Here is a 16,403-nt window from a genome sequence, read left to right as displayed (position 1 = left end):
ATGCGGGCGCCCGCTTATCCCCTTGTCCTAAAACACGGTATCACAGCTCAACGATCAGTCATGTCATTGTTTCCTGACCAGCATGAGTCATCCATTGGCCTCTGGTTTATCAACAGCCCCACGCTCCACTGCTCCTATCAATGGTTCGTCATGTCTGCGTTGACGAAGAGGTCCATTGATGGGACGCCAACCCAGCTGTTGCTGGGCTACATCGAAACCACTCTTACCTGCCGCCCGTAATCGAATTACAAGAATTGGATTCTTTATTTTTAACCTCGAATCGATATATTTGTTTATTTTGCAGCGATTGCCAAAGCTTAAGAGAGCCAGTGGAAGCAAACCGCCAACAGAGAATACATCAAAATGGCCACCCGTAAGAAATCTTTGCTGAAAGTCATCATACTGGGCGACAGCAGTGTGGGCAAGACCTCACTCATGAATCAGTATGTGAACAAACGCTTCTCTAACCAATACAAAGCAACGATCGGCGCCGACTTCTGCACGAAAGAGGTGGTTGTCAACGACCGTGTGGTCACAATGCAGGTAAGCAGACTGATAGAGGAGATCATTTTCCACGTGGGATTAAATCCATGCTATTATTCTTACAGATTTGGGATACAGCTGGTCAGGAACGCTTCCAGTCACTCGGCGTGGCTTTCTATCGCGGAGCTGACTGCTGTGTGCTCGTTTACGATGTGACGGCGCCTAACTCATTCAAGAATCTCGACTCCTGGCGCGACGAGTTCTTAATACAGGCCAGTCCACGTGATCCCGAGCATTTTCCCTTTGTTGTGCTAGGCAACAAAGTGGACTTGGATAACCGCCAAGTGTCCACGCGCAGGGCACAACAATGGTGTCAATCCAAAAACGATATACCCTACTATGAAACCTCAGCCAAGGAGGGCATCAACGTGGAGATGGCGTTTCAGACTATTGCCAAGAATGCGTTGGAGCAGGAGGCAGAGGTTGGTGCCCACACAATGCTAATAACATAACTAATGTACAAAAGAGATCTAACAAATGTGTTTTCTTAAAACAGGCTGAAGTTATCAACGATTTCCCCGATCAGATCATCTTGAATTCTCAAAATAATCGTCCAGGAAACCCTGACAACTGTCAGTGCTAATGTAACAACAACAACAACAACGCAACGTGGATAATTACAAATGAACATGAAAAGCAAACACACACGGAGAACGAGACGACAGAAAGTGTTCTATGATTAAGTAAAACAATTTCAGCAAACAGCATAGTAATTAATTATTTGTTAGGACGACAAGTTCAGAAGTTCAGATCAGCATCAGCAGACTCGTTTTATGGGCCCCTGGCAATGGCCCCTCCCTCTTCAAATACCTAACCCTGACTCTACTACCTACAATCTAAGTAAACGTTCAATAAATAGGTATGCTCTGTGTACTCGTATCTACATAACATATTCATATGCAGGTGTCCTCCGCTCCTAGTACTATTTTTGCCATTTAATTAGTAAAATTTGTATGCACGCAGCAGCTGCTGGGCTTTGCAACAGGCACCATTGAGAATACAATAACAAAGTATCTTCGAAGCAAACAACAAAATCTTGTGATTGTAAATTTAATAAAACGAAACATTTTTATTGTATCTATTCTATCCATTGTATTATCCATATAATTTTAATTTGAATTTTCGCATCGAATTGGCAACAATCTGGATCCGCTCTGCTCCCCAAAACTTTCATCAACTTGCATAAGATTCGAGAGTTATTTTGATTAGTTAATTACGTTACTGGTATATGTATGTATATGTACGAGTAGACAAAATATAGTTTCTATGTAAATTGGTCCTTGTTTCTCGTCTATTTGGTCTGTACTTTATTCCACTAATTAATATAAATTTGTATGCGTTTCTTTTCGGTTTACTTTATACAATAAAAACTTTAAAAATCATTAATAAAAAGTACACAATTAAGCTAAATTTAATTGTTTCCCTTTTTATACCCAGCACTCAGAGTGTATTAAATTCGTAAAGATGTATGCAACAGCCACAAGGAAGCGTTTCCCCCATAAAGCATATGTATATATTCTTAATTTCGGTCTGTCCGTCATTCTTGACGGGTTCCTGGATCTCAGAGACTATACAACATAAGGTAGGGATCAGATCGGATCATTATTATAGTGACTACCCCTATCTCACTCGCGCACTCTTCCTCGTGCGAAGTGCGCCCTCTGGCGGAGTGCACCGAGATAGAACAGCTGGTGCTAACATAAACCTGTTAAATGAAGCTCAGCTGAAAAAACAGCTGTGTATAGTAACATAGAGCTGTTGTAATTCTATGGAAAATATATTTTGTTGCAATGCCACACATCTCGGCCCCGCCGCCTCCACCCCCACTACCATCAAGTATTAACAAAACTACACCTGTGGCGTCACCCAAGGATCGCCCGTCGGTGATTAATATATCAGGAGACGAGTGTGCATGGGCCTGGGAATATCCAGAGCTGCAAAAAGGATGCTACCTGAACCGTGTGTGTCAATATATCCCACCAAAGCAATGCCAGTACTATTCCGTGGCCAGTATACTACAAGTAAGTATTGTGAAGGACTGTATCATAAATGTCAAAATGACTGGGTGGGGTGTTCTTTCAGGTGGGACCCACGTGTGGCTTGACTGCCGTAAGTATGCTGCTCAATGGAAACCCCACCGCTGCACACATTCTAGAAGATGCCATTGCACAGGAGTACACAATCAATGGGGAAATGTTCAGTGCTCAATATTTATACGAACTGACGCGCAGACATCTGCATGGACACGGACCCGGTGCGTGTCAATTGCACGAGGGTCGGCTCTGCTGTAACAAGGTCACAGAGCTCCTGCGAGCTGGTGGCTGCTTGCTTGTGCCGTATCCTTTTTCAAAATTCTTAATTTTAAGTCGATTACTTCCGATTACTTCCGCGCATAACAGCACAGTGTGTGCTCGCGGTGCTGCCAAACTGCGCACATGCTTTGTGGTGTTTTTTAGTGCGATATCATAGACAGCAAAACTGAGTTTTGTTTTTTCTTGTTTTATTAACCAAAAAAGTGTTGTTTGAATAAAATGGCCACCGAAGAGGAGCAGGTATGTACTATTGACAAATGCCAATGAAGCCCTCTAAGTCTCGTACTTGCAGCTCAGTCAGGTAATTTTGCCGGTGAAGGAGCCGCTGGATCTAATTCGCCTGAGCTTAGATGAAAAGGTGTACGTGAAGATGCGCAACGAGCGGGAGCTGCGGGGGCGTCTACATGTAAGTTGCAACACTACACTCAATTATACGCTCAAGATAATCCTCCGTTTAATAGGCGTTCGATCAGCATCTGAATATGGTGCTGGGCGATGCAGAGGAGACCGTCACCACCGTGGAGATCGACGAAGAAACATACGAGGAGGTTTACAAAACCACAAAACGCACCATTCCCATGCTGTTTGTGCGAGGCGATGGCGTTATCCTGGTATCGCCACCCATGAGGGTAGGCTAGCGAGTCCTATTCTATTCTGTTAATTAAGATCACCTGCATTTTATACGAATTGTATTTAATAATAAAAATCACTTGATATTGTGCGTTGACTGAGGTTTCCCTGAAATATTTTGTTGGTTTGTCCTTAAGTCCTGTATATCTCAGTTACGATGCTGATGTCAATCATGCGCCTTGCTTAAAGTCTGGGCACCGTGCCCATTGGGCGCTCATTGTGGGCTACCTAGTGGATGCCCATGATAAGGTGAGTGGATCGAAGGGACCCCCTTTGTGATATACATCAAGCTATAATCTGGTATTAATTCACAGTTTTATGTCTTGGCACGTCATGGAAAGACTCGTAATTTAGCCGTCTGGTCCCTGGACGAGCTAAGCGAGAGCAACGCCAATCTGCGGGAGTTTGGCCAGCCCAAGGGATACCCGGACCTCACGTTCCTACAACCACCAGGCGGTCTAGGAGGCTCCCTGGGCCTCAAGGAGCGCGCCATCCTTATAAATGGTCTACCACAGCAGATTCTTCATGTGCGATGATATTTGACCACTTACCATTTAAATAAAGACTCGGAATTCGTTTCGTATTTAACTTTAATACATACATATGTTTAATAGTACATTTATAAATTACACGCCTTACAATATTTCACTTCGCAACGCATTCTGCACTCTATTCAACGCAATCGCAAGCGATTTCTAGCTTTCAGTTCAAACAGGGAGGGGGGCTTTGGGAAAACACGCAGACGAGTTTCGCATTCAACTACTACACAAAGGGAGGGGGAGGAATACGAATGCGATTACTGGGGGGTTGGGGGGATTACATAGAATATATAATATACATATATGATATCGAACTGCCACTTTACTGTCCGTCTCGCGCCTGATGTCTCTCTGCTGTATACTCGTACACGCACACACACATGCATATATGTAGATATATGCATATGTATATAAATTTAGTTTTGGTTTAACTCTCGCTAATACAATTTGAAATTTCAAAAAATCACAACAATAAGAGTAGTACACACATGGTTTTTTTTGTATAGGTTGAATATATATGTATATGTATATTGTATATAATTTCACACACAGATATTTCTGATTTAGGTAGTATATAGACGACGGGTTTGGTTAAATATGTCAAGTAGTTGTAGGCTGCATAACATTTAGATACTTTTTTGATAGTTAGACCAGCATATTGGAGCCAGTGGTGGTTCCGCCTTCGGGTGCAAAGATTGTGAGATCTACCGAAGGACTCCAAGTGGACCCCACCCATCTGGCGGGCTGTGATAGGGGAGGGAGGAAGGGAGGCTATCTGCTATAACATGCCAAACGGGGCAAGAGCAACACGAGGTTCATAGAAGTTTTTGAAACGGCAACTACAAAGTTTAGTTTTTTTACGTTTGTTTTTTGCTTAGTTCTTGTACAGGATATATTGATACGCGTTGTTCATACTTTTTGTCGTTTTCTATAATTAAGCTATTTGAAGCTTGTCAGTTAGCTAATAGTGTTTCTGCTGATGTCTCTTATCGGTCTGCTTCTGTGTTGTGTGATGTGTTGCTGTGGCTGTGGCTGTGGGGGTCGTAAGTATCGGTTGAATTCACAATTTGTTTGCGGAAATGAACTTAAAGAAGATTTACATGCTAAATGGTTTTATTAACTAAAAATTTACAAATTCTAATTATAAAATAAATTATCATTCTTCTTCAGTTTATAATAATTATTGCCGCGCAAGTGCTCGCCATGCACGAGGGATGGTGGGGGGGGGTCTGTGTCTGTGTGTTTTAGTGTCTCTCTGTGGTTCTCGGGGGAACCCATGTGAGCGCGCTTGACGATTAAAATGACTAGGATAATTCAGCACAGGACATGGGTGTGCACCCGATGAGAGCGATGGGGAAGTTCTTGACGTGCGTCTGCCATTGCGACGAGACCTGGAAGAACTTGACTCCAGTCCACTCGGTGCCGTCGATATACACTACAAATACGGAATGGAATTCGAATGAAATCAGTATACACTCACGTGTGGACATATGTATACAAGAGGGATCACTCACCACGCAGTGGCACCGGATGCGATTGCTTGGGTGAGCAAATCAGGCGTGCCACGCCTTCGACGCACTGCTCCTTCTCGAGATCACGTTCCTTGTCCTTCTTCTTGCCCAGGCGCATAACTGAAAGAGGGGCGCAAAGGGAATGTAATGAATGGTAGTTCCTTTAAGATTCATTCCATTTTGGGATTCTTACTTTGCTTCTGCTTCTTCTCCTTGGTGGCGAAACTAACAGTCAGTCCATTGAACATATCACCCAATTGCTGTGCATGCTGTGGCAGACGCCACACCTGCAGATTCCTAAACGTACTCTTAATGCTATTCTTGCCACCGCCGGCATCGCCGCCCTTCGACGTGCTGCCCTTCGACTCCTTCGTGTGCGTCTCGCCAGGCCGCACCAGCGGCCAATAGTCGACCTGCAGTTCTACTGCCTCAACGGCGGCCAAAGCTCCGCTGAAAGACTGCTGCTGCAGCGACGAGGGTGTGCTCAGCGACTCGCTGGTGTTGCGCTCCCGATGCGACGAGGCCGATGACGGTGGCGTCTGCAGTGGCGGTGAGATGCGTCCCAGGATCTGCTGCTGGGGAGGCGAACCCGATACGGCGCCATGCACATTGGGCGAGCTCTGGCTGCCAATGGGTATGGCCGAACTGCTGGCGGATGAAGAGTTCAGCGCAGAGAGCGCTGCATTCGAGCCAGCAGCATTCTCCTCGAGATCCAGCGAGGCCTGAGCATCCGAGTAGCCGATGCGTACGTCCTGCAAATGAAACGAAAGTGTTACACAGGGCAGTCCATTGGGAATTGGGGCTTCGTGCTTACACTAACGAACGGCACAAAGATCTGGCAAGAGTCCTCGTCCTTATAGTTGACCATTGCCTCGGCAATGGGTATCTGGGTGCAAGGTCCGGCCGCATGCAAATATCGCTGGATGCGCTGCACCAGCTCCGCAATGTCCGACTTGGCCACACCAGCCGCATCCGCCAGATTGGCCGTCAGAGCGGTGGCATTCACGGTGGTCACCGCACTCACGGCCGCCGCTGTAGCCGCCGCCCTCTCGCACAACTGCATCCAGTTCTCGGAGCCGAACATCGCTGCGTATGCCTGATCCATCTGGCTGAGGTGGCGGGCCACGCTGCCGCAGCTGCCGCCGATGGGCACTAGATAGAAGCGCAAATGGTTGAGCCAGTCGGGCGGACGGACGCCCATCAGCTCGACATAGTGCCGCAGTGTGGCGCCCTGCAGCCAATCGCCGCCAATAAGCAGCACCTTGACCGTGTGCGGTGGCTTGGCATTCGAGTTGCAACTGCAAGAGAAAGGGGAGAGAGATTGATTGTTATGTTTTGCTTTGGAGCGGAATGCTGCATCTACTTACTACTTCTGGATCTTGGCCATGAGTGCCTGCAAGACGGCCTTCACCTCGGCGGTGTTCTGCGGCACAAAGGCCGGCTTGAACGAGTTGGCAAAGAGCGTCACCAACTTGGCCAACAGACTGCTGCCGCCCAGGGCCTCGGGGGGACTGATGATGGTCACCACCTCGGGTATGGCATTGTCCTCGCCGGCGAATACACGACTCAGCTGGTCGAGCAATAGCTTGCGCGGCTCCACATTGGTAGGCGACAGACAGGTCTCCAGCACAGACCTGGGCTCCGTACTCAAGCTTAGTGTGTGCTTCCGCTTGCCGCCACTCTGGGCGCTGTTGGGACCTCCGCCGCTGGTGCCGACAGCTCCCGCTGGATATGGCGCATTGCTGGATGTGCGGAACAGACGCGCAAACTTCTCGGTCTGGACGGGCGTCACCATTCCGGAGGCACTGCCCATGCTAGTGGCCACCGAGCTCACGGGCGTCAGCTGTTGCTGCATCCGCATGTAGTCCTTGTCCCGCGGCGGACTGTTCTGTGGATCCGAGTTCTGGCCATCGGTATATCCGGCGTTTCCCTCATTCCCGGAGCTATCATTCCCACCGCGATCTGTGATAAGATAAGGTGGCAGAGTCACTAAGGTGTATCTTTAATCTCAAAAGAACATAGTGGGTGGAAAACAGAGAGAGAGAGAGAGTGAGAGAGATAGAGACAGAGACTGGGAATTTGGTGATTGGGGGATTGGGGGTGTGCGCTCAGGACTGATTGGACTGATTGGAGACATGCAGTACAAGAAAGACCCAAAACACACACTTGACATGAAGATCAACAAAACACACAGACCGTGAGACATGGTGGCGGTGGTGGCAACGAAAATAGCCGCTTGCCCTCCCAAAAATAGAACCAACGAAGAAAGAGTTTCCCCGCGTACATACGTCGTCGTGTAAATAAATAATAATAAAAACGCTGGCCCGAAAATATAATTAAAGCTTTCTTTATTTTATTGCCGTCATGCTCGTGGAACGGTGTAGGGTGTGCGGGGGTGTGGATGGCGACGGAGTAGCCATATTCTTTGAGGTCGAAAACTTCTTGGTTTCTGTAGCCGCGGCACACGCTACAAAGGTCCCTTGAATGTTTTTCAAAATTAATCAAAAGACGCACGACATGAAAATGCAGGGGGGGGGGGGGGAAAAGAAATCCAAAAATGGGGGTAATGGGAGGAATGGGAGCAATGGGGGGCGGGACACGTCCAACAAGGCTGTGCGATTAAGGGCATTCTAGTGGGGGGGGATGGCGTGGCGTATGTTATAATTGGAAAACTGATTCAAGTGCGTTGTCGCTTCAATTGTCACCACGATACGAGTAGAGTAGTCCATACCAGAGAGACACGCACAATCACACATCATACATGTATGAAGTGTGCATCGCCTCCCTCATTCAGGGGTTTATTTTAGGAACCACACAACATGCATGCACCTGAGAGATATATACTATGTATCCAACTAAACACAAAGTAAACAATCAATGGGTTTGACGCACAAATCACTGGAATTAAGCACCCCGTAGCCCGTGCCCCATTCCGTTCCCCCAAGCCCCAAGCGGCACTATCATGCAAAAGTGTTGTGCAACGACTAAAAGTACATACAGGATACAAAACATAGGTACATACATACATACATCTATGTACATGTGGCGTGTGTGTGTGTGTGTGTGTGCGCGTGTGTGTGAGTTGATGTGTATCTATCAGTGGGCTGTGCGTGAGTGTGCGGCATAGCAAAGGATTAAGTAGAAGAAGGAGGAGTAAAAGTACAGTGGAGCACGGGAACAGCTCTGCTCTGCTCTGGAGGAGAACCGTTAACTTATGTACAGTCTGATGGATTGGGTGAGTGGTTTTGCAGGTGTGTTTTTGGACTGGACAACGGAACGGAACATTGTGTGGGTGGACCATTCATTTGGTGGGAGCATACTAGTATTTCGTTGCAATTTTTTGGGAGCTTTTGTTTTCTCTAGAATTTTGATTGCGATTTGATATGTGGTAATTTATGGTGTTTTTTTTGTAGAGTAGAAGAGAGAGGAAAGAGAGGTTTTGCTGTAATATACACAGACCTGGTGTTGTTGCCGAATTGTTATTGTTTGTTAAATGAATGCATTTTTGGTTTTGTTTGTTATTTTCAAGATTGTAAGATGAATTTGTCAATTGGTCGCTTTTATCCGATGATCGGCGCTCAGAGTTGCCTGCAAGAGAGATTTTTTTTGTTCAAGCCATGCAAAATGTTGTTTTTGTATTTGTATTTCTGTTTGTCTTTAATGTAGTAGTAGCTTTTGTTGTAAATGGTATAATTGTGTTTCGCAAAATTACGTTTCGCTAGGCACAAAATAAAGATTAAATAAGGATGTAGTTATCGTACAGGAAGCGGAGAGGCTCGACTTAAAATACAGTTATTATTAATTTTCTTTTGTTTTTTGTTGTTCTGCTTTTCTTGGAAAGTGTGAGAATACGTTGAAGGCCCCGCCCCTTTCTATCAGCCCCCTTGGGCAATGGTCAAGAGAACATTCTGCTATACTGTCTCTGGTGCTCTCCCCCTCGCACTCGCGCTCGCACTCTCACTCCTTCCATGCAAAACAGTTTGTCCTGCTTCACTGTGTGGACGTGTGGCTGTGTGTAAGTGTAAGCGCGAGTGGGTATGCTGCGTGTGTGCGTTTGTGTGTGTGTGTCATTGTTTTTCGCAACTTTTTCATAGCACTTTGCAATGCAGAGAAATGGATATACTCGGACTAGGACTCATCCATCACATAATCGTATCACTGCCGTTGGCAAGGTATCGGCTTCTGCTAGGGTATCAACAGTGCCAAAGCACGAATGTAGCCTTCCATTTCTTGTTTTCTTACTTCCTCTGCAGCCTTGACCCAAACTCTGCCGACAATGGCAGCAGCGCAGCAGACAGACAGACAGACGGCGAGACAGCGGACAGAGAGAAAAAGTGTGACCAAAAATAGTCTCGGCTCTCGCAGTGGAAGCGGAACAACACCCACACCCCCGCACTTTAGCCGTTTCGCGTGTGTTTTTTGTTTGTTTGTTGTGTGATATGCAACGTAACGCAACAACGCAACGTCAAACGTAAACGTAATAAAACGCAGCGCAAGCTCATACGAAACGCATTACGGAAGAGCCAAAACATGAATCAAAGTTATAGACAGAGCAAAAGAGTAGCTTAATTAACAATTAATTCATCAGCCATCAGGCATCGTCCATTCAATCCATTCATCTATCCATCCAAGAGACACATACGTAGCCACACACATTACAAATACCGTACTCACCCATAGGGCCAATGACGAGACTCGCGCCGCCACCGCCTGCCAGGAGCATCGGGCAGCCGTTGCCGGCATCGTGCAGCATGATCCGCGAATTGGTAAAGAACGGACGCAGTGAGGGCTTGGGCGTGGAGCCGATCGAGATGCTGTCCATGTCCGGGCCGGAGTCATCGCCCTCGCAGCAGGACAGCGACTCCAGCTCCTGGAAGAGTGCATCCAAGTCGCGCTCTCCTCGCAGCGCAGCCGTGCCCCGGTGCCCGGACTCGCCCTCCAACTCCTCGCTGACCTTGAAGCGCTTCAGCAGGGCCACAATCTTTTGCTTGAAGTTTCGCTGCTGCAGCGAAATTGTCTGTGAAGAGAGAGAGAGAGAGAGAGAGACAGGGAGTTAGTAGGGTTGCCAGATAGTTGGCAGAGGGCGGGAGAAACACGTGCTACGAGATGGGTTCAACAGGGGGTTTTCAGTTCTTAAGAGATGACAGGTAGCTTAGAAAGGCTTACAGGTGCAGGTGCTTCCCATTTGCACCGCTTTCCCAAAGAAGAGGCGAATAGGCCTGAATAGCAGCTATTCCCCATCAGGCCCCCATCACGATTAACTGCATCTTTTACTTCCCTCGCTCCTTACTTGCCGCTCCTCTTAATTGCCACAAGTTTAATCTAAACTTGCTTAAAACAAAATCTCAAGGACCTGCCTGGAGGGGGACGACGACGACAACTGGGCTGTTAAAGCGTTATGCCTCGCTCTCTTTTAATTGCTCCTCTCGGTTCTGTTCTGTTCTGTTCTGCTCTGTGCTGTTTCATCCGGTTCTCTACTGGCGTTGTGGCTGCTGTCATTAGCCATGTTTTTATCTACGGCAGACATTCAAAATGATCCTGCGATAAAAAGGCATGACAATAAAAGCCGCAAGCTAATTTTACACCTGTGCGGCGGATGTGGCCAGGTGCAAGGCGAGAGAGAGAGAGAAGGCCATTCCATAATTGGCCCAAACAAAGCTAAAAGCCTGAGAAAGCTGTTGAAATATTTAGGCGGACAGCTTAGGGAAATTGTCTCCGGCTGTTTTGTATGTACTGCCATTACTTTGAAAATAAACGCACATGCACATAAATATAACATTGATTTTCTAATTATATTATGGATTGGAGCAAGCAAACAAAAGAGCATTTTTGATGTGCCCCTCGACTGTCGGGCAACAAGGGTTTGGCAGGGGGCGGGAATCGTCATCCCATCTACTTATTTCTGTTAATTACTTTTGTCGATAAGTTTGGCTCATTTATAATCTATGAAAAACCCTACAATGCGTACTTCCTTAATCTCCTGCACGTGGCGCGATGTCATGCCCCTCCGCCCTCGAGATATCCCTGCAGGTATCGAGGCCCATCGAAACTGGGCCAAGCAAAACCAAACCAATGCGAATTGAGTCAAGTAAACGACACGCCAAGGCCGTCCGCCCCAACAATTGTCAACTATTTGCTGCAGAAATTCTTCGCCACCCCGATCCACCCCATAACACTATAGTACATAAATATCTATGCCATTTCTATACTAGTTGTACCTATACAGAACATATTAGAGACATATTTTGATTTGATTTGTGCGCCGCCTGCCTCTGCCGAGCACCTGACATAATTTCGCAATAATCTAAAGACCCAAAAAACAACAACAACAACCAGGAAACGAACAACGCAGTCCTTAAATGTGTGGCTTTACTGGTAAACTGAACATGAATTCGGGTCAGAGTGATCTGATAATTGTAGTAATTCAGCAAAATTTCATTAGCAATAAGAGCTCCCATTTGGGGAGGGAACTATGGTTCATGTATTCTTGTACACCCCAGGGAGATGTTGACCTACAAGAATTTTTGTGAAGGTGTGTACCTGTAGCATTTCTCCGCCCATTGGAGCTGTACTGTACGACAAAAACACGACAATACAGAAAATCTTGATAAGGTACACATTTTGTCATATATTTAAACTACCATATGTCATAGCGGATCAGACTGTTCGGAAAGAATTAAGATATCTATTAAGATAGGAAGTAATTTCTTAATTCGGGAAATTGTACGCTCCATTTAGGTTACTAAATAGGTAGTACCTTCAGGCTACTAAAACTAGAGGGAGGACCTATAGCACTGCTCGTATGCACTGCCTATAACTGGAGGTGCAATGTAAAAGGCTATACCTGATGATGTGGATCATGTATATAGTTAGGTATTATGATTCAAATATGTCTACTATACAGTACATAGGGATTTATGTATGTGTTTTTTGCATAAATTTGCACAATTGACCCTCTGATTTTCGACCTCACACAATTCTGCTTCAAAATGAATCACAAACACACAGTAATATTTCCGTTTCTTTTCAGCGTTTCAGCGAGGGGACCTCATGTGTATGTAGATATGCGTACGTACACCCCTCTGTTCGCTCTTCTTTCGAATGCTATGGTGTGTAATCTTTATAGATAGCTACTAAGTGAATATATCTATATATCTATCTATTCACTTTGCATAATGAAATATTTGAAAATTTCCCCTGAATCGCGTTGATGTCACGCAATTATATCGAATAATAATTATTAAATTGAAAATAGATACATTTTTGGGGAACCTTCGGGGAAACAGCTGCTGGGGATTACACGATTATACGGGACGAATGGAATGACTCACCCGGCCGAACTTAGCCCGTGACGAGCTCTTGTCCTTCATTTCAAACTCGCTGTCGCTGTCGCCTCCGACTCCGACTCCTGGATGATGCTGTCCGGTGTGATGGCCGTGTCCGCCGCCTATATCCTCGATGCCCGATCTTTGCAGCTTGTTGCGATACTTGCGCATATCATGCTTGGATGACGGATTGTAGTCGCCCTTCTGGTCGTAGCCCCGGATGATTCCCAGCTCAGTGGCCTCGTCGTTGAATTCCCCCGAACTGAATTCGGCCTCCTCGTCCTCGTCCGAGTATTCCGCAACGCGATCTGTGGTACAATGATAAGATTCGGTTGTTTTTGAATGAGTTATGAGCCGCCACTTCGGGAGGAGGGTTTTGGGACGTGCCTGAGATACTTTTTTGCGCCGTTAAATGTCACTCGGTTTAATGGGAGTTTGCTTAATATTTAACTGCGTTTTCCATAAACTAAAAAAACACGCACTGTTTTTCGGTTGCTTTGTAAAGTTAATCACTGATAGTAACTGTTGTTGTGGCTGTATATGATTTATCTGTTCATCTCTCTTATTATTACTCTGCTTTCTTTCTGTCTTTCTGTCTTCGCCTGTTCCTCTTTCGCGAGCACTGGTGCACGTTTCGTCGTCTGCCTCGTCGAGCGCTTGTCAGTGAAATGAATGGGCCGCCACACGGCTCCGCACGTTTTGTGTACTTGACGTGAGTGTGTACGGGTGAAAGAGTGGGCCCGTGGGAGCAGAGAGTGGGCTCAGGCAACGCTACATTACAGAGCACCAAGAGAGAGAACGCCAGGGCCTAGTGCATCGACAATGAGATACCTGGTAGTCGGATTGAGCTTCTGGAATTTGCCATTGCCATACTTTTGAAAAAGGCAAAGGCATTTCTCGAAATGTTTTGTGTCTTGCACGATACTCTCCAAGATCGAGGTTTCCATATAGTACATGCTCCTACAAATACAGTATACCTTGCGTCCTCTACGAATACCAGGGTAGACACACCTGTAAGTGCGAAGAGCAGCACGGAACCGAGCAGAAAGAGGGAGCCAGCAAATGAGTGAGCAGCGATGGGTGGCAATAAGCTGCTTGCGCACTGAGCGAAATATGTAACTCAAATCAATATGAGAAATTGTCGACCCGACCAGACACTCGCCTCGGATATACCGTTTGTCTATTGTACATATTGTACGTACATATGTATGAGTGTTTCGATATTACTAAACAAGTGTCAAAAGCTCACTCGCAGGCATGGGAAATGCTCATCAAAGCTATTTTTACGCTTCGATTCAGGCAATTGAGGAAGACCCCAGTCACTGGGGGGGTGGATTGGGGTGAAAAGGAGGAGGAGGAGATAGAGGTAAAGCTGGGTAAATGGGGGGAATTAGGGGCGGGGAGCACTAAGCACTGCTGAGTGGGCCCCCCCTCCTCTCACGTTTGGTGTTGTTTGTTTTATTGATTACAATCAGAGCTGCGTGTGCAGTGCATTCTGGAATTCAGATTGCGGGGAAGGGGAACTGGCTCAATAGTTCATTCTGGTTTAGTGGAAAGCTTTCAGTTCCTGTTGATCGTGTGAACTGTGGCGCAGCAGAGATTCCTCTTCAGTAGTGTTTTTGCGATAAGATTTGTGCCGTCGGCGCCTCCTTTCGATTGTCACTTGTTGAACGACAGCGCGTGTGTGAACCCGCCCCTCCCTCCCGGCACTTTCCCACTCCCACTCCCACTCCCACTTGCATTCTGTTTTCATTCCGTTTCTCATCTGTTTCCTTTGTTTGTTTATTCGCTGGCATGTTTTGGTGCCGTTATCATTTGGCCAAAGCCAAAGCAGGTACGGTACTCTCTCTCTCTCTCTCTCTCTCGCTCTCCTCCACCGGCCGGTGTCTGCTGCGGCTGTGAGTGTGTGACTAGCTCTCATTCTTGCTGCTGCTCTGCCTCTCTCTCTAGCTCTCTAGCTTCTCTTGCGTGTTTGGACGTGCTCATGGAGGGACCATACTAGTGTGTGGGTGTGTGGGAGTGAACGGGAGTGTGGGCGCAGAGTAAACTCTGGATAAGTGTAACTTTTGACAGCCACGAAGCCATTAAGTGACAAGTACAAGACTGATTAAATAGGTAGAGAGAAGTAAGGAGAGTGGGAAAACAAGAGGGCAGAGTCTGGCAGGATGGAAGAAAGGAATGAAAGCCGAAAAATCCCATAAAATATAACATTTCAAGTTGAAGAACCAATAAACCTGATGCATTTCCGTCTGAAGGTGCAACAATGCCATGCAACAAACGTATCGTGCAACAGCAGCTTAATCCGTGAAAAAACTACTACGCAAGAGAGAGAGAGACAGCGTAAGAGAGATGATTAATTGGGGCCAAAGCAGAAGTTGCATTCCTTCTTATCGAGCATTATTTGTCTGTCTATCTCCCTCTCTGCTCCTCCGCGTCCCCCTCCTCCAGCTCTTTGGAGTAAAGCGTAGAGAGCAAATAAAAGTTTCCCTGCTTGAGAGCAATTATTTTGTAAGTCTTCTTTTCTCTGATACAATTTGCCACGCAGACAGCTTAATGATCTCTCTCTCCCTCCACCCGCTCCCCTTCCTGGTTGCATGCAATTCTTAAGCACTCTAATTGACCGACGGACGGAGCCCTTTCCAGCGAAAGAGAATATCCGCACAGTGGGAATACAGTGTGTGTGTTTCCTGGAAGGCAAGTGAATATTGTGCGCACACCTCGCTGCTTTCCCGCGGGAGGAGAGTATTCCACGAAGAAAGTGCCTCCCACATGGGAGATAAACAAACAGCAGACGGCAGACAGCCAGCAGCCACACAGAAGAGATGTGTGTGTCATGGGTAAGGCCCTCCACATTTTTCCCCACCTCACCGCAATCTCATTTCCACACGCGGAACACATCCCACGCTCCACCGCTCGTGTGCCAGCGCTGCGTATGAGTAATGAAAAGCGTATTGAAAAGCGGCGAGCGACATTGATTTAGTGGCTTATGCCCCCGGCATCCATGCAGGAGGCCGCCAGAGATAAACCGCACTAGAACATATAGGAAGGGGTCGAAGATTTGAATACCCTCTAAGCTCCATAGATCCTATAACCATACCAATGATATTCACATCCGATTTAGATCTAATTTCTCCGATTGCTTGAAATATCTTTAGAAAATTTCAGTTTTTTTATTGAAGACTTAATGATTTTCGATCATTTTTGGTAATATGAATACTGAATATGGTTTGAATAATCTTTCGGCATGCACAAGTTTTTCTTGTACATGTGGGGTGCCTTCCAGACAAATACATGGTTCTTACGGCCTAGATGTTGATCTTAATCGGATATATATTCATATAGTTGTACATTCGTTACAAGGTCGGAAATGCTTCATCCTTTTCTGTCCTCCAAAAATAGAATAATGCCCTCTTCAAGGGTATAACAAGAACAACAACAACGCACCAGCCGAAACCGAGAAGCCAGAGAAGCCAGGGAGAAGAGAAAAGTGGCACAGTAGTGTGGCGGAGGGGTACGGTACATTGGTTCGACCTTGGGCAGCAC

The 16,403-nt window shown here is 46.4% G+C and overlaps 3 protein-coding genes across 5 annotated transcripts in view; 2 read left to right on the top strand and 1 right to left on the bottom strand.

Moving 5' to 3' along the window:
* The first annotated feature begins 353 nt into the window (after nucleotides 1-353).
* Nucleotides 354-1,629, top strand: LOC6588593 (ras-related protein Rab-7a). Its single transcript, XM_002013431.2, has 3 exons — nucleotides 354-543; nucleotides 609-965; nucleotides 1,040-1,629. Exons 1-3 carry the CDS (start codon nucleotides 364-366, stop codon nucleotides 1,124-1,126), a joined length of 624 nt encoding a protein of 207 aa, XP_002013467.1. The 5' UTR covers nucleotides 354-363; the 3' UTR covers nucleotides 1,127-1,629.
* Nucleotides 1,630-2,297: 668 nt separating this feature from the next.
* Nucleotides 2,298-4,133, top strand: LOC6588517 (U6 snRNA-associated Sm-like protein LSm3). 2 transcript variants are annotated; one of them, XM_026985398.1, is made up of 5 exons: nucleotides 2,298-2,564; nucleotides 2,626-2,652; nucleotides 3,060-3,095; nucleotides 3,148-3,261; nucleotides 3,317-3,599. In XM_026985398.1, the coding sequence occupies exons 1-5, from the start codon at nucleotides 2,334-2,336 to the stop codon at nucleotides 3,491-3,493; spliced, it is 585 nt and encodes a 194-aa protein (XP_026841199.1). In that variant the 5' UTR covers nucleotides 2,298-2,333; the 3' UTR covers nucleotides 3,494-3,599. The 2 variants fall into 2 exon arrangements, with proteins under 2 accessions (XP_026841199.1, XP_002013466.1); XM_002013430.2 differs by lacking the exons at nucleotides 3,060-3,095; nucleotides 3,148-3,261; nucleotides 3,317-3,599 and adding exons at nucleotides 3,638-3,734; nucleotides 3,800-4,133 and having other exon boundaries at nucleotides 2,626-2,879.
* Nucleotides 4,134-5,257: 1,124 nt separating this feature from the next.
* The window catches only part of LOC6588588 (phosphofurin acidic cluster sorting protein 2), a 35,508-nt gene continuing 24,362 nt past the window's right edge, over nucleotides 5,258-16,403 (bottom strand). Inside the window, exons 4-11 of one of the 2 annotated variants that reach the window (XM_002013429.2) lie at nucleotides 12,867-13,168; nucleotides 10,210-10,552; nucleotides 8,995-9,123; nucleotides 6,903-7,497; nucleotides 6,350-6,833; nucleotides 5,729-6,287; nucleotides 5,539-5,655; nucleotides 5,258-5,459 (exon numbers count right to left, since the gene is read on the bottom strand). In XM_002013429.2, the coding sequence (XP_002013465.2) occupies nucleotides 5,329-5,459; nucleotides 5,539-5,655; nucleotides 5,729-6,287; nucleotides 6,350-6,833; nucleotides 6,903-7,497; nucleotides 8,995-9,123; nucleotides 10,210-10,552; nucleotides 12,867-13,168 (2,660 nt within the window). In that variant the 3' untranslated portion in view covers nucleotides 5,258-5,328. The remainder of the gene's footprint in view (nucleotides 5,460-5,538; nucleotides 5,656-5,728; nucleotides 6,288-6,349; nucleotides 6,834-6,902; nucleotides 7,498-8,994; nucleotides 9,124-10,209; nucleotides 10,553-12,866; nucleotides 13,169-16,403) is intronic. The other variant, XM_026985385.1, reaches the window with a different exon arrangement.

The sequence above is a fragment of the Drosophila persimilis genome, unplaced genomic scaffold, assembly GCF_003286085.1.
Source record: "Drosophila persimilis strain 14011-0111.01,24,50 unplaced genomic scaffold, DperRS2 tig00000000-arrow-pilon, whole genome shotgun sequence".
Lineage (NCBI taxonomy): Eukaryota > Metazoa > Arthropoda > Insecta > Diptera > Drosophilidae > Drosophila > Drosophila persimilis.
The sequence above is the reverse complement of the archived record's forward strand: the minus strand, read 5'-3'. Positions and strand labels throughout refer to the sequence as shown.